General features: G+C 41.0%; 1 protein-coding gene across 2 annotated transcripts; it reads left to right on the top strand.

Moving 5' to 3' along the window:
- The first annotated feature begins 2202 nt into the window (after positions 1 to 2202).
- Positions 2203 to 10470, top strand: LOC124044094 (UDP-glucuronosyltransferase-like). 2 transcript variants are annotated; one of them, XM_046363538.1, is made up of 5 exons: positions 2203 to 3310; positions 4790 to 4921; positions 6925 to 7012; positions 7185 to 7404; positions 8665 to 10470. In XM_046363538.1, the coding sequence occupies exons 1-5, from the start codon at positions 2303 to 2305 to the stop codon at positions 8948 to 8950; spliced, it is 1734 nt and encodes a 577-aa protein (XP_046219494.1). In that variant the 5' UTR covers positions 2203 to 2302; the 3' UTR covers positions 8951 to 10470. The 2 variants fall into 2 exon arrangements, with proteins under 2 accessions (XP_046219494.1, XP_046219504.1); XM_046363548.1 differs by having other exon boundaries at positions 2205 to 3241.
- The last annotated feature ends 10580 nt before the right edge of the window (positions 10471 to 21050 follow it).

Here is a 21050-nt window from a genome sequence, read left to right as displayed (position 1 = left end):
GAAATATGGGACCAACACTTTACATGTTGCGTTCATATTTTTGTTCAGTGAAGATGGGAAAACAAACATGGTAACAACAAACAGAAAACTGTCCGATCACTGGAAGTACAGTAACTTCATATTTAGTTTCTTTAATCAGAAACCTTCACTGTGAGTTGATCACCTCAACAGTTTCTGTTGAGTAGAGAGCAAATAGGAGGTGGTGAAGAAAAGCTCTCTGTGGGTGAGACTGTATTCAGGATTATATTGTTGTTGATCGCAGTAATTTCACCTCCAAATCTTTGATTAGCACTGTTTACTGCATAGTAATTTGTGATTGAAAGTATTGATTGCTTAAAACGTAGTGTGATTTCAATGCAGATTTATTCTTTCCATAGAATGGAATGTTCAAGGATATCTAATATTATATTCTTCATTACCATAGTGTAGGACAAATGTAACGTATTTGTGTCACTCTGCTGAAGGTGTTTTATCAACCGTGGTGTCAATAACTGTAGGTGAACTTCCTTTCTATATATGATATGTTTGATGTTATCTCCCCAGGACTGGAGGTGTGGATGTCTGTTTTCCAAGGCAGCTTGTTTCGCACGCCACTGGTCTTTTTTGAAGTGTGTGTGTATATCAACGTGTGAAAAGTGTGTGAGCGTCTGTGCATGTAACGGTGGTTGCGAAAGTATGTGTGCATGCAGGTTGGCGTGCCACTGAGAGTTTAAGATTGCGTGTCAGTGTTTTGGGTGGGAGGAGTTGAAGGGGTAATGACCTGGATTCCTCACGAGATATGAGGTAATACTTTGAGATTTAGGGTATAGCTTAATGGTTAGAATACCAGCATGACTCCTCCCAGAGCAGGGTTATTGGTGTAAGGGTTAACTATGACTTGCATTTTGCGTGCTCTGTAATGACCTTTCCCGTTACTTTTGTTTTTCATTAAGCAGGTTTCCATTGACCCAGGTTTATTCAACAAAAGAATTGTCCCACAAAATGTGTAATGGAAACGGCAGCAATATAATCCATTTCCTATCCATTCGACAGGAGTGTATTTTTATTTTGTCTAGCTTCTTTATTGCGACAAATGATCATGGAAACGTTTTCTTCTTAAAATATATTATGATATATATAATAATATAATAATATAATAATATATAATAATTTTGAAGGTACCCCGTGTACGTGATGTATCAGTAACTATAACGCCTCACTTTTCATTTCATTCTAAATGTCTGCTACATGCTAAATAAAAAATGTCAGCTATAAAATTATGTTTCTGTGCAGGACTGTGTCCTGACTTCCCAGAATGCCTAAATTGCTGCCCCATACTTTTCTGGTTGGCTGGCAACTTTCAACATCCACTTATTTCAGATCTACAAGAGTGGACGTTTCAACATGGCATGGACCTTGGCGATACGTTTGCACATGAGAATTGTTCAAATATGGCACATATGAGTACATTATTGCATTCTGTAGCCACATCCAATAGGAGGGCATACAGGCTGTCGCCAATTTATTCATGCTCAATTTGCCTTAAATGGGTAATGAAAACAACCATTACATTATTATTGAACACTAGATTTTTGCGTGTTTTTTTTTAAATGTGTAGGTGTGACGCCATTATGTCCAGTTGTTTTTATCGACAAGGTAGTTAAATGGAAAAGCACCTTACCAGGCAATTGTCGCATCTATTTTCGATGCGAACTTTTTAAATGCAGACAACAACAAAAAATCACTGGACAAGTTATTGTAAACATAGCTAATGTCATGTTACTCAATGGGACATTTATGAATAACAGACAACAGTTTATTTTGTAGAACTAAGAAAACCATCAATTCAACTATAGCAATATGAGGACTATTGGAAAAAAGTAGAATGATGTATTATTTTTACAGAGCCCATTTAAATGAGTGATGCTTACTTTTCTGGTTTCAGTACTTGTTAATACAATGTTTTACTGATCATAAGTATAACTGTTATACTTTCACAAAAAGTCACTAGTCAATAGGCAGCTAATATCGGCACCCAGAACCAACTCAGCGCTATATGTTAAGGCTGTCACACTGAAATTACTAGCGAGCTAATCCTCTCCATGTCATCAATAACCTGAACTATTCAGCCTGCTGATAGACTTTATTCAACAGGAAGGACTGACTGGGGTTATATAACAGCCTGCCTGCAAAGGCAGACCCAGACACACACAGTTTAGTCTGAAGTCCAGCCCCCTCTCAGTAGCATTCAGTGCCAGACTTCAGGGAGGTAGTTTCCTTCTCTCAAAACAGCTTGTGTAACTGAGCAGAGAGTCAGAGAGACATGGGCTGGTGGAAGGGTGTTCTTGTGCTGAAGCCGGGGCAGGGGCTGAGGCCGGGGCTGAGGTTGGGGCCAGGGTTGGGACTGAGGCAGGGGCTTAGGCTGGGACTGCTGGTTCTGCTGTGCTGCCTTGCTCTGTGTCCAGCGCCTGTCCAGGGGGACAAGGTCCTGGTGATGCCTGTAGATGGGAGCCACTGGCTGAGCATGAAGCTGCTGGTGAAGGAGCTGGCGGCCAGAGGCCATGAGATGGTTGTGCTGGTCCCTGACACATCCATCCTCATCCAGGGCTCTGACTACTACAGGACTGAGACCTTCAGGGTCCCCTACAGCAAGGCGCAGCTGGACGAGAATGTCAACAAACTGAAGGACGCTGCATTCCTCAAGGCCCCGGATGTAATGGACATATTCGTGAACGTGCAGCACCTGGTTCACTTCACCACCATGCAGGTGAAAGGCTGTGAGGGTCTGCTGTATGACAAGCCCCTGATGAAGCGACTGAGTGGAGAAAGATTTCAGATGATGCTGACTGACCCCTTTCTACCCTGTGGATCCATCATCGCTGGCTCCTTCAACATCCCAGCGGTGTACTTCTCGAGGGGTATCCCCTGTGGGCTGGATGAGAAGGCTGCCCAGTGCCCCACTCCCCCATCCTATGTACCACGCTTATTCTCCGGCAACACTGACCACATGGATTTCCTAGGGAGGGTTAAGAACATGCTCATGTACAGTCTGGAGAGCTACCTGTGTACGGTGATGTTTGCCAGCTTTGACGAGCTGACCAGTAGGTACCTGGAGAAGGACATGACGTACAGGGAACTGCTGGGTCACGGGGCGATCTGGCTGCTGAGGTATGACTACTCCTTTGAGTATCCCAAACCCAGGATGCCCAACATGGTCAACATTGGCGGCATCAACTGTGGTAAAAGAGCTCCACTTTCAGCAGTGAGTCTCATAAGAGTGTGTTTTAGAACAAATAACTTCAACTGTGGTAAAAGAGCTCCACTTTCAGCAGTGAGTCTCATAAGAGTGTGTTTTAGAACAAACTACTTCAACTGTGGTAAAAGAGCTCCACTTCCAGCAGTGAGTCGCATAAGAGTGTGTTTTAGAAGAAACTACTTCAACTGTGGTAAAAGAGCTCCACTTCCAGCAGTGAGTCTCATAAGAGTATGTTTTAGAACAAACAACTTCAATTGTGCGTAGCTGTGCAACCAATATGGAACCAGGTCCACAAACCTCAAGGGATAGATTCACTACTGTGGCAATTACTGCTGGCCCACTATAATCTAACTGAGGAACTGACGGGCCCTTCTAGTTCCTAGCCTACCAACCACAGGAAGATAAATACTCTGCAGGGATTGTTCTGTGGGATAAGGGTTGGGGTTAGCTGTGATTGTTGTAGGGTTGATTATGCCTTTATCTTCTATGAATACAGGGTGTGTTATCAAGGTATGGTATCCTTTCACAACTTCACCCTCCCTCCTTCAGTTAATGTTTTGCTAACCAGACCAAAGACTGTTCTAATACTGATGTGTGGAATTTAGACGTACATTTTTTAAACGTGAGTTAAATAATTTGATGCCTTGTCTGTTTATATTGTTCAATGTGAAATATTGATGAGCACCATGAGGTAAGGTTTCACACAGCAGATGATCTCTGTTTGTTTTCTGCCTGTATGTACAGCCTGTATGTACATACAATTCCATTGAATAGTGAAGGACCACAATTCATTGTGTGTTTGGTTCATCGTGTGTGTGGTTCTGCAGATATTTCGGAGAAGGGTCTACTTGCAATAACTGTGATTTGTGGTTGTGAGGCCAGTTGGATGTACTGCACCTTCAATCAAATCAAATTGTATTAATCACATGCACCGAAAACAATAGGTGTAGCCCTTACAGTGAAGTGCTTACCTACAAGCCCCTAATCAAGAATAAGAATAGGAAATAAAAGAAAAGGAACAAGTAATTGTTCTTGGGACAATAAAAGGCCACTCCAAAGTGTAAAGTTTTGTCACCCAGTACAATGCCACAGAAATGTCCACCAGAGCTGTTTCCAGATAAATTCATGTTAATTTCTCTACCATAAGCCGCCTCCAACGTAATTTTAGAGAATTTGGGGCTTCTTCGCCAACCCAGGACCTCCACATCTGGCTTCTTCACCTGTGGGATCATCTGGAACCAGCCACCCGGACAGCTGATGAAACTTAGGTTTATTTATGTCTGTAATAAAGCCCTTTTGTGGGGAAAAACTAATTCTGATTGGCTCCCCAATGGGTGGGCGTGGCTCCCAAGTGGTGGGTGGGCGTGGCTCCCACCCATGGCTGCGTCCCCGCCCAGTAACTTGAAATCCCGGGATTAGGGCTTAATGAATTTATTTCAGTTGACTGATTTCCTCATAAAATCATTTCAATTGTTGCATGTTGCGTTTTATATTTTTGAAAAGTATAAATGTCAAATATTTTTGTAAACTAACTCTTCCCCCGTGCCTCAACAGGACCTGCAGGAGTTTGTGGATGAGTCAGGAGAGGATGGCTTCGTGGTCTTCACCCTGGGCTCTATGATCTCTCAGATGCCTGAGGAGAAAGCCAAGCAGTTCTTTGATGCCTTCAGAAAGATCCCTCAGAGGGTAAAGACACCTCGATGCTGGCCCAAATGGCACCCTATTCCATATATTGCACTACTTTTGACCACAGCTGGTCAAAAGTAGTTCACTATATAGGGAATAGGGTGTTATTTGGAACGCATCCATCGTCTGTTTATTACATAATGTTTCCCACAGTTAACCATTTCTGACCAACACAATCTTTAAGTATACAGTCTCTACGTCTTCTGTAGACATCAACAACTGACAACATATTTCCTGAGCTTTCTTACATCTCCTAGATATAGGACAGACACTTTAAAACCTTATTCCTTATGATTTATGTTTTTACTGTCTTTTTTGATATTTATGAATGAATGCATTTCTATGGGCTGTAGTAGTAAAGGCCAAATTCAATATTTTATCAAATAACATATTTTATATATATTTTTAATACCAAATGGGGTCCTAAAATTCCAAATCAAATAGCTAAATGATCAATAGTATGACCATCTTAAAACAATTCCATATGTTAGCTTAGTCATGCACTGCAATTACACAATTGACTGATGATTGGTTGAAATAAATTAATAAGAAGAAGATTGTGGGAGCTATACTGTTAGATTTCAGCCTCTGTGTCCATGTATACTGGTGATTCAGCCCTATATGTGTCAGCAACCACAGCTAGTGAAATCAGTGCAACCCTGAACAAAGAGTTGCAGTCAGTTTTAGAATGGGTGGCCAGTACTAAACTGGTCCTTAACATCTCTAAAACTAAGACCATTGTATTTGGTACAAATAATTCTAAGTTCTAGACCTCAGCTGAATCTGGTAATGAACGGTGTGGCTGTTGAACAAGTTGAGGAGACTAAAATTACGTGGTGTTACCTTAGATTCTAAACTGTCATGGTCAAAAAATATTGAATGATTGTATGTCTGTCTGTGATAAAGAGATGCTCTGCTTTCTTGACACCAAATCAAATCAACTTTATTTATATAGCCCTTCGTACATCAGCTGATATCTCAAAGTGCTGTACAGAAACCCATCCTAAAACCCCAAACAGCAAGCAACGCAGCCATGCAAGCAAAGCAACCACACTACACAAAGCAAGTCCTGCAGGCTCTAGTTTAATCTTATCTTGATTACTGTCCAGTCGTGTGGTCAAGTGCTACAAAGGACCTAGTTAAGCTGCAGCTGGCCCAGAACAGAGTGGCACATTTTGCTCTTCATTGTTGTCAGAGGGCTAATATCAATACTATGCATGCCAGTCCCTCTTGGCTAAGAGTTGAGGAGACTGACTGCATCGCTTGTTTTTATAAGAAATAAATTGTTTGCATAGTCAACTAACATACAACACTGATAAACACACTTACCCCACCAGACATGCCACCAGTCCCCAGGTCGGGAACAAATATAGTAGAAAGCAATGGGTTAGAAGAAGCCTACATAACCAACCCGTAATGTAAAATGCAACATCCATTTATGGCCAGATATGTAAACTCTAACACGGATTTATCCTGCAATAGATGTCATTCAATTTGTAATATTCATTTTTGTCTTCTTCTCATGCCTTTTTAAGGAGAAAGTAATCTGAAAGTAATTAGATTATGTTACTGAGTTTGGGTAATCTAAAAGTTACGTTACTGATGACTATTTTGGACAGGTAACTAGTAACTGTAACAGATTACATTTAGAAAATTACCTACCCAACGCTGCATATAGGCCTAATCTCCAATCCACCATTAATCTAATCTAGACTAAGAACAAGTCCTTTGTCCCCCGTTGTACTTAACTCTGAGGAATGCTGTAATTACATGAAGTTTCAATGACATTTGCATATTCTCCATTCTTCATATACTACGGCAAGGGTCATGGCAAGCTGCTGTTCTATGTTCAGTTTGTGTGGCGTACAATGGAGCTATACCTTAACTCTCCAGACACACATTTATATTCCACTACAAAGTGCTGTACCTTCACCACTATATCCAGAATTGGCAGATGATTCTATATGACTTGATAAGCTAAGTAAACTGTTCTCTGTTTTCAGGTGGTGTGGAGGTACACAGGAGTGGTGCCTGAGAACATTCCAGACAATGTCAGATTGATGAAGTGGCTTCCTCAGAATGATCTGCTGGGTTAGTTTCGTCTCCTCATCAGAGATAATGTTACAATGATATAGTTATGATGAACACCACCTGGGTTACAGAGGGGTACTCTTCTCAGTAAACACATGCTACTGTTGTTGCCATTTTGCAAGAGAAACAATACATCTTCTTCGTGGTGAATGTTCTATGTTCCATGTTCTAGGCCACCCCAAGGTCAAGGCCTTCATCACCCACGGAGGAACCCACGGTATCTACGAGGGGATCTGTAACAGTGTTCCCATGGTGATGCTTCCGTTGTTCGGTGACCAGAGTGACAACGTACATCGCATGGCGGTGAGGGGTGTCGGGGAAGTGCTCACTTTGTTCGATATCACCCCAGAGAAACTGGTGGAGGCTCTCAACAAGGTCATCAACGACACGAGGTCAGACATGTTAACGTAATACAAGGAAGTATACTGAACAAAAATATAAACGCAACATGCAACAATTTCTACGATTCTACTGAGTTACAGTTCAATTGAGGAAATCAGTCAATTGAAATAAATAAGTTAGGGCCTAATCTATGGATTTCACATGACTGGGAATACAGATATGCATCTGTTGGTCACAGATATCTTTAATAGAAAATGGGCCTCAGGATTTCATCACAATATTTTTGGGCATTCAAAATGGCAATCGATAAAATGGAATAGTGTTTGTTGTCTATAGCTTATGCCCATAGCATAACCCCACCACCACCATGGGGCACTCTGTTCAAAACATTGACCTCAGCAAACCGCTCACCCACACAACGCCATACATATGGTCTGTGGTTGTGAGGCAAGTTGGACAAACTGCCAAATTTTCTAAAACAACGTTGGAGGCAGTTTATGGTAGAGAAATTAACATTAAATTAGCTTGCAGCAGCTCTGGTTTGACATTCCAATAGTCAGCATGCCAATTGTACTCTCCCTCAACTTCAGACATCTGAGGCATTGTGTTGTGACAAAATTGCACATTTTAGAGTGGCTTTTTATTGTCCCTAGCTCAAGATGCACCTGTATAATTATCATGCTGTTTTATTCGCTTCTTGATATGCCACACCTGCCAAGTGGATGGATTATCTTGGCAAAGACAATCTTCACTGAGAGGGATGTAAACAAATTTGTGCACAAAATTTGAGAGAAAAAAGCTTTTTGTGCATATGGAACATTTCTGGGAACAACATTTTACATGTTGCGTTTTATACTTTTTTTCAGCATAATAATGTTACAAGGACATGTTATACACTGAAAATACTAACTATTAACCTCTTAAATGTAACTCCATGTAATCTAAAATGGAATCTACATCATCCCTGAAAGTCATTTTTTATCATGAGAGGACCATCAACAATAACTAGTAATGCTGCATTCTCCAAGATAGGTTAAAATGTCACCTTTCTGGTTAAAATAGTTATAAATTGTTGAGGTGTAGACACGTTTTAGGACACAAGCTCAAATAAACAGGACAAGTAGGATAAAAATATAGCAGTACAAACAGTACAGAGACCAAATCCTAACTTGAGATCTACATATTGAGTTTCAGTGCAAATATATTGTCAACAATGCATGATTTAAATAAACATCTGAGTTCCTCATTAAAATTCAGCCCCAGTCTATGAGGAGATTGGAAACCCTGTTGCATCTGTCCTTCTGCCCCAGTTACAAGGAGAAGATGCTGAAGCTGTCAGCGGTACATAAGGACCGTCCCATCGAGCCCCTGGACCTGGCAGTGTTCTGGGCGGAGTTTGTTATGCGCCACGGCGGAGCGGAACACCTAAGACCCGCCGCTCACGACCTCAACTGGATCCAGTACCACAGTCTGGACGTGTTCACTCTGCTACTCACTATAGTTCTCATTGTTGTCATGGTCACCGTTAAATGCTGCAAAGTCTGCTTCCGCAAGTGTTGTGGAACGAAGAAGACTATGAAGAAGAAGAAGGAATGAATGTCCTTCCTGTGGCCTAGGCCGGGATTCAATCCAAGGTTCGCTGTAGAGCGCTGTCGACGATAATGTGCCTTTTAAAGGCAATGTTCCTGTGTTTGCTGAGATCACATTCACAGTAAACGCTGCAGATGTTGGCTCAATCAGAAAGTACTTAAAAAATTTCAAGTGCGCTACAGATTGAATCCCAGCCCAAGCCATCAGGCCTTAGAGTCCAGAGTAACTATACTGCTCACTCTAGGCCCTGTGTATAACATTTTTATGTTTGTTTGTTTTGATATCTCAGGATAATGTCAGAGTAACTTCATGTATCTGTTGTCAATAAGGCCTAATGCCTGCCGCCAGCAAGACAGTCTCATTCCACCACAGGAGGTTGGTTGCACCTTAACTGCTGGTAATGGTTGGAGTGGAATGAGTGGAATGGTATCAAATACATCAAACATGTAGTTTCAATGTGTTTGATGCCATTTCATTTGTTCCATTACAGCCATTATTATGAGCCGTCCTCCCCTTCGCAGCCTCCTATTTATTCCACAGTCAGCCACAGACTGTTGGAGGAGTGTGACTTCAAAACTGTTGGCCTGCCTAGCATGTGTGATGCCAATTTAAGATCCTGTTTAGTAAAAAGCATGAGCTGACGCACACCCACATTGTTTTGTAGAGGCGCTAACCAACAAAGATCGAACTGTATAAAAATAAAGTCGCACAGTCAGAGTTGCCAAAACGTTGGTTATTAGGTTTACTTAATCAATTGTTTCGAGTGTATATATATATATATATATTGAGTGTACAACTTTATTTTTATACAATTTAAGATCCTGGTAACACAACCAATATATGTCATGCTGGAATAAAGAATTATGGAGACAGGTGCAGGAATACACAATAGGGGTTTTTAATACACCCAAAACAAACACGTATACACAAACACTGGGCTGTACCCAAACAAAAGAGCGAGGGTAAACCTTGTTGAACGCCACAGGACGATTCCGATAATACACAATATATAGCATAACAGCTGCACCAACGCATAGGTATTCACAGCACCAGTGGACACAGGAACAATCATCGACAGCCCAATATAAACCAAAGGGCACACTTTATACAAGTACTAATCAGTGGGAATAGGGGACAGGTGTGCATAATGAATGTTCCGGAGGGATCCGGGACAATATAGTGGCAAGAGAGAATTTCTCCTTGTCTTTGAAAGGCATTTTGACAGTACAAAGCTATGGTAGGTGTGTCATTTTGCCTGGGCCTCATTCGGTCTTCATCAAGGTCCAGAGAGCACCACTGACATTTTTTAAATATTTCCTCGCCGTCAAAATTAGCTAAATGTAGTCCTTGGTAGTCCTTTATCCATCGTTTTTGGAATTTCCAATGCTCCCTGACTGTCTAGCTTTCATTTCAGTAATGATTGTTTTTTTGTTGTACAGTACTTTTTCATTATGTTTGTAATAATGTTTCAAGTGACAAAAAAAACCTTTTGTGAAAATCTACAGATAAATTGTAATACAAAGTTGCATCTTTGTCCCTTTTCATTGCTGTTAGAAGGAAAGGAAGTGGGCTGGGGCTGTATTAGTTAGGGTATTATTATTTATGGGGCTGTTAGGTTAGAGGGAAAGGAAGTGGGCTGGGGCTGTATTAGTTAGGGTATTATTATTTATGGGGCTGTTAGGTTAGAGGGAAAGGAAGTGGGCTGGGGCTGTATTAGTTAGGGTATTATTATTTATGGGGCTGTTAGGTTAGAGGGAAAGGAAGTGGGCTGGGGCTGTATTAGTTAGGGTATTATTATTTATGGGGCTGTTAGGTTAGAGGGAAAGGTATTAGGGTATTATTATTTATGGGGCTGTTAGGTTAGAGGGAAAGGAAGTGGGCTGGGGCTGTATTAGTTAGGGTATTATTATTTATGGGGCTGTTAGGTTAGAGGGAAAGGAAGTGGGCTGGGGCTGTATTAGTTAGGGTATTATTATTTATGGGGCTGTTAGGTTAGAGGGAAAGGAAGTGGGCTGGGGCTGTATTAGTTAGGGTATTATTATTTATGGGGCTGTTAGGTTAGAGGGAAAGGAAGTGGGCTGGGGCTGTATTAGTTAGGGTATTATTATTTATGGGGCTGTTAGGTTAGAGGGAAAGGAAGTGGGCTGGGGCTGTATTAGTTAGGGTATTATTATTTATGGGGCTGTTAGGTTAGAGGGAAAGGAAGTGGGCTGGGGCTGTATTAGTTAGGGTATTATTATTTATGGGGCTGTTAGGTTAGAGGGAAAGGAAGTGGGCTGGGGCTGTATTAGTTAGGGTATTATTATTTATGGGGCTGTTAGGTTAGAGGAAAGGAAGTGGGCTGGGGCTGTATTAGTTAGGGTATTATTATTTATGGGGCTGTTAGGTTAGAGGGAAAGGAAGTGGGCTGGGGCTGTATTAGTTAGGGTATTATTATTTATGGGGCTGTTAGGTTAGAGGGAAAGGAAGTGGGCTGGGGCTGTATTAGTTAGGGTATTATTATTTATGGGGCTGTTAGGTTAGAGGGAAAGGAAGTGGGCTGGGGCTGTATTAGTTAGGGTATTATTATTTCCAAGTCAAAAAAGGAGAGTTAAAAAAACAAACGGAAAATGGCTCCATATTTATTTTTTGTTTCTGAATTTGAAATTGCATTATTTTCTAATTTATTTTATCAAAATTGTACATGGAATAACGGGAAACACAACCACTTTTATTCAATTTTTGTTTTTTGTTAATACCCGGAAGTACACGGATTAGACTGAGTAATACTGGAAGATAAAAATACTAATGTTAGCTAAGATGCAGAACTTTTCAGGAAGTTTGCATGCCAATAGAACAAACTGAACAACAACTGAACAAAGTTGGCTTACACTTGCTGGCTTCTGACTATACTCATGTTAGATAGTTGTAGCTAGTGGAAGTAAGTTAGTCCCTCAGCCTGCTATAAGATGAAGCTGCCAGACCAGAGCTACCTGCTGCGGAAAGGTCAAATTTCTCCATTACTTTCTGTAGCTACTTAGCTAGATCTTCAGTCAGCTGATGGTGTTTATTTACTGAGCAATAATGAACAGTAGTTACTGTAAATGGTCTATCTGGTACTTTATATAGCTAACTTAGGTATTGCTTACACATACAACAATATCCAATTAAGCTATAGTGAAAGGCAAACAGGCTATACTCTTCAGTTGTGAACACGACTACTGCTACGAAAATTGGCCTAGGATCTTAATTTGATCAGCCTGTTGTTGCAGGAAATGCAAACTTGTAGTGTATTCAAGGTTTAAAAAAGCTTCTAAAGTTTGTAGTTTACACTTTAAAATGTCAGACTTGATTTGCCCTAAAATGTCTCTACAAAAATATAAATTATAATCCATTCAATAATTCTAATTTCCGGTAGCTACGGGATTATTTTCCTGCTGTGAGAAAATGGTCAAATTAAGATCCTATATCTATACAGTGCCTTTGGAAAATATTCAGACCCATTGACTTTTTCCACATTCCGTTACGTTACAGCCTTATTCTATAATGGATGTTAAAAAATTATTCTCAGCAATCTACACCCAATACACCATAATGACAAATTGAAATCATGTTTGTAGAAATACCTTTTTACATAAGTTTTCAGACCCTTTGATATGAGACTCAAAATTGAGCTCAGGTACGTCCTGTTTCCATTGATCATCCTTGAGATGATTCTACAACTTGATTAGAGTCCACCTGCGGTAAATTCAATTAAGTGGACATGATTTAGAAAGGCACACACCTGCCTATATAAGGTCCCACAGTTGAAAGTGCATGTCAGAGCAAAAATCAAGCCATGAGGAATTGTCCGTAGAGCTCCTAGACAGGATTGTGTCGAGGTACAGATCTGGGGAAGGGTATCAAAACCTTTCTGCAGCATTGAAGGTCCCCAAGAACACAGTGGCCTCCATCATTCTTGAATGGAAAAAGTTTGGAACCACCAAGACCCTTCCTAGAGCTGGAATCCTGGCCAAACTGAGTAATCAGGGGAGAAGGGCCTTGCTCAGGGAGGTGATCATGAATCCGATGGACCCTCTGACAGAGCTCTAAAGTTCCTCTGTTGAGTTGGGAGAAACTTCCAGAAGGACAATCACCTCTGCAGCACTCCACCAATCAGGCTTTTATGGTAGAGTTGCCAGACGGAAGCCACTTCTTAGTAAAAGGCACACTATAGCCGCTTGGAGTTTGCCAAAAGGCACCTAAAGACTCTCAGACCACGAGAAACAAGATTCTCTTGTCTGATAAGAGAAGTGTCACTTCTGGAGGAAACATGGCACCATTGCTATGGTGAAGCATGGTGGTGACATCATAATGGGTGGAGGCAGCATCATGCAGGGGCTTAGGCTGGGACTGCTGATTCTGATGTGCTGCCTTGCCCTGTGTCCAGCACCTGTCCAGGGGGACAAGGTCCTGGTGATGCCTGTAGACGGGAGCAACTGGCTGAGCATGAAGCTGCTGGTGAAGGAGCTGGCGGCCAGAGGCCATGAGATGGTTGTGCTGGTCCCTGACACATCCATCCTCATCCAGGGCTGATACCTTCAGGGTCCCCTACAGCAAGGCACAGCTGGACGAGAACGTCAACAAACTGAAGGACGCTGCATTCCTCAAGGCTCCGGATGTAATGGACATATTCGTGAGCAGCACCTGGTTCACTTCACCACCATGCAGGTGAAAGGCTGTGAGGGTCTGCTGTATGACAAGCTCCTGATGCAGCAACTGAGAGGAGAAATACTTCAGCTGATGCTGACCGACCCCTTCCTACCCTGTGGATCCATCATCGCTGACTCCTTCAACATCCCAGCGATGTACTTCTTGAGGGGGATCCCCTGTGGGCTGGATGAGAAGGCTGCCCAGTGCCCCACTCCCCCATCCTATGTACCATGCTTATTCTCCTGCAACACTGACCACATGGATTTCCTAGGGAGGGTTGATGTTTGCCAGCTTTGAAGAGCTGACCAGTAGGTACCTAGATAAGGACATGACGTACAGGGAACTGCTGGGTCACGGGGCGATCTGGCTGCTGAGGTATGACTACTCCTTTGAGTATCCCAAACCCAGGATGCCCAACATGGTCATTATTGGAGGCGTCAACTGTGGTAAAAGAGCTCCACTTCCAGCGGTGAGTCTCATAAGAGTATGTTTTAGAACAAACTACTTCAACTGTGGTAAAAGAACTCCACTTTCAGCAGTGAGTCTCATAAGAGTGTGTTTTAGAACAAACTACTTCAACTGTGGTAAAAGAACTCCACTTTCAGCAGTGAGTCTCATAAGAGTGTGTTCTAGAACAAACAACTTCAACTGTGGTAAAAGAGCTCCACTTTCAGCAGTGAGTCTCATAAGAGTGTGTTTTAGAACAAACAACTTCAACTGTGGTAAAAGAGCTCCACTTCCAGCAGTGAGTCTCATAAGAGTGTGTTTTAGAACAAACAACTTCAACTGTGGTAAAAGAGCTCCACTTTCAGCAGTGTCTCATAAGAGTGTGTTTTAAAACAAACAACTTCAACTGTGCGTAGCTGTGCAACCAATATGGAACCAGGTCCAGAAACCTCAAGGGATAGATTCACTACTGTGGCATTTATACCCCCATCCCGCACACCCCAAAAAATACAAAGAAAAAACATTCAAATAGAGTTTCTGCTCAACATTCACTTTGGGAATGTTTGGGAATGTCCCTCTATGTACTACCCCCCATTCTCTCTTTTTTTCTAAACACTGTGTTCAGCCAGTGAAACCTGAGCCAGGAACAGCATTGATATGTCCCAAATGGTACCCTATTCCTTATATAGTGAACTACTTTTGACCAGAATCCTTTGGGCCCTGGTCAAAAGTAGTTGACTATTTGGGTAATAGGGTGCCATTTATGATAGACATGTTATTTCTTCCTGGAATGTGGCCACTATAATCTAACAGAGGAACTGGGGGGCCCTTCTAGTTCCTACCCTACCAACCACAGGAAGATAAACTACTCTGCAGGGATTGTTCTGTGGGATAAGGGTTGGGGTTAGCTGTGATTGTTGTTGGGTTTATCATGCCTTTATCTTCTATGAATACAGGGTGTGTTATCAAGGTATGGTATCCTTTCACAACTTCACCCTCCCTCCTTCAGTTAATGTTTTGCTAACCAGACCAAAGACTGTTCTAATACTGATGTGTGGAATTTAGACATACATTTTTTTAATGTGAGTTAAATAATTTGATGCCTTGTCTGTTTATATTGTTCAATGTGAAATATTGATGAGCCCCATGAGGTAAGGTTTCACACAGCAGATGATCTTTGTTTGTCTACTTGCAATAACTGTGATATGTGGTTGTTTTTACTTACTTCTTAGAAGTTGACTAAACAGCATGATCATTACACAGGTGCACCTTAAAATCAAATCACATTTTATTAATCACATGCACTGAATACAATAGGTGTAGACCTTACAGTGAAGTGGTTACCTTCAAGCCCCTAATCAAGAATAAGAAATAAAAGATAAGGAACAAGTAATTGTTCTTGGGACAATAAAAGGCCACTCCAAAGTGTAAAGTTTTTTCACACAGTACAATGCCACAGCAATGTCCACCAGAGCTGTTTCCAGATAAATTAATGTTCATTTCTCTACCATAAGCTGCCTCCAACATCATTTTAGAGAATTTGGCAGTACATCCAACCGGCCTCACAACCACAGACCACGTGAAACCACGCCAGCCCAGGACCTCCACATCCAGCTTCTTCACCTGCGGGATCGTCTGAGACCAGCCACCCGGACAGCTGATGAAATTTAGTAATATTTATGTCTGTAATAAATCCCTTTTGTGGTGAAAAACTCATTCTGATTGGCTGGACCTGGCCCACCCATGGCTGCACCCCTGCCCAGTAACATGAAATCCATAGATTATGACTTAATTATTTTTTTTCAGTTGACTGATTTCCTCATAAAATCATTAAATTGTTGTATGTTGCGTTTATATTTTTGTTCAGTGTAAATGTAAAATATTTTTGTAAACTAACTCTTCCACCGTGCCTCAACAAGACCTGGATTAGTTTGTGGATGAGTCAGGAGAGGATGGCTTCGTGGTCTTCACCCTGGGCTCTATGATCTCTCAGATGCCTGAGGAGAAAGCCAAGCAGTTCTTTGATGCCTTCAGCAAGATCCCTCAGAGGGTAAAGACACCTCGATGCTGGCCCAAATGGCACCCTATTCCATATATTACACTACTTTTGACCACAGCTGGTCAAAAGTAGTTCACTATATAGGGAATAGGGTGTTATTTGGAACGCATCCATCGTCTGTTTATTACATAATGTTTCCCACAGTTAACCATTTCTGACCAACACTATCTTTAAGTATACAGTCTTTACGTCTTCTGTAGACATCAACAACTGACAACATATTTCCTGAGCTTTCTTACATCTCCTAGATATAGGACAGACACTTTAAAACCTTATTCCTTATGATTTATGTTTTTACTGTCTTTTTTGATATTTATGAATGAATGCGTTTCTATGGGCTGTAGTAGTAAAGGCCAAATTCAATATTTTATCAAATAACATTTTTTATATATATTTTTAATACCAAATGGGGTCATGAAATTCAAAATCTAATGATTAATAGTATGACCATCTTAAAACAATTCCATTTGTTAGCTTAGTTGAGATGTTAGTTTGTAATAGCACACTGCTAACCATATAGGCAGAGTTGGGGACTAATGATTTACATGAAATCCATTACATGTTTTTTGTAATATGTTACAGGTATCTGTAATCTGTTACCAGCAGCAAAAAAATGTAATCATATTACAGAAACGTTTGAAAAACTAGATGATTAGTTCTACGATTACTTTTCAATTATTTTAAGCTGCCTTATCATTGTTTTAGCGACCTGTGGACAGCCAGTGAAAAATACGCTCTTGCAACAGCTGCATAGTACAGATCCCAGCCTATGGAATAAGAATTTGAGTCAGTTCTTCCTTTCTAAACTCCTCAGTGATATTTTCTTCCATATTGTTAAAAACAAGTTTAATTTAAGAAGACCACGAGTGGGGCTTTTGTTGCTCAATCTCATTTGTGCTGATAAAAAAAAAACTGTCCACAGGCCTAACAGATAATGCTCAAACTCGTCCACATTTGCTAGACTTAAACAGCTTATTGAGATATCAATGTGTCACCAATAACAATGTAAACAATAGGCCTATAGTAAATGCAGCATATGGCATGAATTTTTCACATATAGCACTTTTCGGTAAACTCGTACAAAAAAGGTGCTATCTAGACCCTAAAAGGGTTCTTCAGCTATTCCCTTAGGAGAACCCTTTGAATAACCATTTTTGGGTCCAGGTAGAACCCTTTAGGGTTCAATGTGGAACCCTTTCCACGTAGGGTTCTACCTGGAACCAAAAAGGGTTCTCCCACGGGGACAGCCAAATAACCCTTTTGGAATCCTCTTTCTAAGAGGAGTGTTCAAGCATGCCATTCCATGAGCGCAGCATAAACAACAGAGTAGGTTAATACGTCCTTTGTTTTGGGTTATGCTCAGGTAAAACAATTTGGCCAATCTATAGTTCCAACAGTGCTGTAAAGTACTTTTTAAAAAGTACTTGAAGTTCTACTTAAGTCGTTTTTTGGGGTATCTGTACTTTACTTTACATTTTTGACTACTTTTACTCCACTACATTCCTAAATAAAATAATGTACTTTTCACTCTTTACAATTTCCCTGACACCCAAAAGTACTTGTTACATTTGGAATGCTTAGCAAGACAGGGAAATTGTCTAATTCACACACTTATCAAGAGAACATCCCTGGTCATCCCTACTGCCTCTGATCTGGCGGACTCACTAAACATAAATGCTGTAAATGACGTCTTCGTGTTGTAATGTGTCCCTTGCAATCTGTAAATAAATAAATAAATAAATAAACTATTTGTGCCGTCTGACTTGCTTAATATAAAGGATTTTTTTATTATTTATACTTAAATACATTTAAAACCAAATACTTTTAGACTTTTACTCAAGTAGTATTTTACTGGGTGACTTTCACTTTTACTTGAGTCATTATCTTTGAAGTTTTCTTGACTTTTACTCAAGAATGAACATTTGGTACTTTTTCCACCACTGATTTCCAAATCCTATTCTTGAAGATCAAAGGGTATTAAATTAATGGGAATGACTGGAAATCAGTCAGACTGGATTTTAATGCAAAGAAAGTGTTTGTCCTCAGGCCTGGAGGGAGGCCAAAATCATTCAAATGCAATGCAATTCATCCATAAACAAATTAACAACAGACTTCCAGCATGCTTTCAGATAAAGGCTCTCAACATGCACTGCACTTACACAATTGAATGATGATTGGTTGAAATAAATTCATAAGAAGAAGATTGTGGGAGCTATACTGTTATATTTCAGCCTCTGTGTCCATGTATACTGGTGATTCAGCCCTATATGCGTCAGCAACCACAGCTAGTGAAATCAGTGCAACCCTGAATAAAGAGTTGCAGTCAGTTTTAGAATGGGTGGCCAGTACTAAACTGGCCCTTAACATCTCTAAAACTAAGACCATTGTATTTGGTACAAATAATTCTTAAGTTCTAGACCTCAGCTGAATCTGGTAATGAACGGTGTGGCTGTTGAAAAAGTTGATAAGACTAAATTACTTTGTGTTACCTTAGATTCTAAACTGTCATGGTCAGAAAATATTGAATGATTGTAACTCTGTCTGTGATAAAGAGATGCTCTGCTTTCTTGACACCACACTACACAAAGCAAGTCCTGCAGGCTCTAGTTTTATCTTATCTTGATTATTGTCCAGGCGTCTGGTCAAGTGCCGCAAAGGACCTAATTAAGCTGCAGCTGGCCCAGGACAGAGTGGCACATTTTGCTCTTCATTGTCGTCAGAGGGCTAATACAGTGCCTTGAGAAAGTATTCGGCCCCCTTGAACTTTGCGACCTTGTGCCACATTCCAGGCTTCAAACATAAAGATATAAAACTGTATTTTTTTGTGAAGAATCAACAACAAGTGGGACACAATCATGAAGTGGAACGACATTTATTGGATATTTCAAACTTTTTTAGCAAATCAAAAACTGAAAAATTGGGCATGCAAAATTATTCAGCCCCTTTACTTTCAGTGCAGCAAACTCTCTCCAGAAGTTCAGTGAGGATCTCTGAATGATCCAATGTTGACCTAAATGACTAATGATGATAAATACAATCCACCTGTGTGTAATCAAGTCTCCGTATGAATGCACCTGCACTGTGATAGTCTCAGAGGTCCGTTAAAAGCGCAGAGAGCATCATGAAGAACAAGGAACACACCAGGCAGGTCCGAGATACTGTTGTGAAGAAGTTAAAAGCCGGATTTTGGATACAAAAAGATTTCCCAAGCTTTAAACATCCCAAGGAGCACTGTGCAAGCGATAATATTGAAATGGAAGGAGTATCAGACCACTGCAAATCTACCAAGACCTGGCCGTTCCTCTAAACTTTCAGCTCATACAAGGAGAAGACTGATCAGAGATGCAGCCAAGAGGCCCATGATCACTCTGGTTGAACTGCAGAGATCTACAGCTGAGGTGGGAGACTCTGTCCATAGGACAACAATCAGTCATATATTGCACAAATCTGGCCTTTATGGAAGAGTGGCAAGAAGAAAGCCATTTCTTAAAGATATCCATAAAAAGTTTTGTTTAAAGTTTGCCACAAGCCACCTGGGAGACACACCAAACATGTGGAAGAAGGTGCTCTGGTCAGATGAAACCAAAATGTAACTTTTTGGCAACAATGCAAAACGTTATGTTTGGTGTAAAAGCAACACAGCTCATCACCCTGAACACACCATCCCCATTGTCAAACATGGTGGTGGCAGCATCATGGTTTGGGCCTGCTTTTCTTCAGCAGGGACAGGGAAGATGGTTAAAATTGATGGGAAGATGGATGGAGCTAATTACAGGACCATTCTGGAAGAAAACCTGATGGAGTCTGCAAAAGACCTGAGACTGGGACAGAGATTTGTCTTCCAACAAGACAATGATCCAAAACATAAAGCAAAATCAGGTGTTAGAATGGCCAAGTCAAGTCATTGGACCTGAATCCAATCGAGAATCTGTGGAAAGAACTGAAAACTGCTGTTCACAAATGCTCTCCATCCAACCTCACTGAGCTCGAGCTGTTTTGCAAGGAGGAATGGGAAAAAAATTCAGTCTCTCGATGTGCAAAACTGATAGAGACATACCCCAAGCGACTTACAGCTGTAATCGCAGCAAAAGGTGGCGCAACAAAGTATTAACTTAAGGGGGCTGAATATTTTTCAGTTTTTGATTTGTTAAAAAAGTTTGAAATATCCAATAAATGTCGTTCCACTTCATGATTGTGTCGCATTGTTGTTGATTCTTCACAAAAAAATACAGTTTTATATCTATATGTTTGAAGCCTGAAATGTGGCAAAAGGTCGCAAAGTTCAAGGGGGCCGAATACTTTCGCAAGGCACTGTATATATACATGAGAGAGCTTATTAGTATGTTCTGTGTGTAAATAGGATGCAGTGTTTTGATTATTGAAATAGTTTTTGTTCCCAGAGGGAAGGGGAAGGCTCCTTGGGAGTGCTTAGGCAAGAGGCCTGCGGGCATACATATACCCATAGTATATACTCTGTCTATGCACACTAGGGAAGACCTGGGTGGACCATCCCCTGTATTTTGGTTCGAGTGCCAGGTGGTGCTAGTTAGGTAAGTTGTGGGTGGGTAGGTAGGTAAGGTAGGAGAGGGTAGGTTAGGTACGTAGGGGGTAGGTAGGTAAGGTAGGAGAGGGGGCTTTGACATTTACTTTCTTTGATTTGGTTCCTTTCAGCCCCTTTTCCCCAACATTACTGTGTGACGGAATAAATTCCCTGTAAACGGTAACATTCTCTGCCTTTGTCATCCTTACTCGCACCTACAGTCCTCCATACCTCTTTCACTTAACGGGGAGTTGAGTTGTAGCAGGGTGTTGCATTCCCTCTTCCTAGAGGTGTACGTAACAGGCAACTAAAGACTCTCAGACCATGAGAAACAATATTCTCTGGTCTGATAAAACCAAGATTGAACTCTTTGGCCTGAATGCTAAGCG

This window comes from Oncorhynchus gorbuscha, linkage group LG01 (assembly GCF_021184085.1).
Source record: "Oncorhynchus gorbuscha isolate QuinsamMale2020 ecotype Even-year linkage group LG01, OgorEven_v1.0, whole genome shotgun sequence".
In the NCBI taxonomy this organism is placed as follows: domain Eukaryota; kingdom Metazoa; phylum Chordata; class Actinopteri; order Salmoniformes; family Salmonidae; genus Oncorhynchus; species Oncorhynchus gorbuscha.
This window is presented reverse-complemented; position numbering and strand designations above follow the sequence as displayed.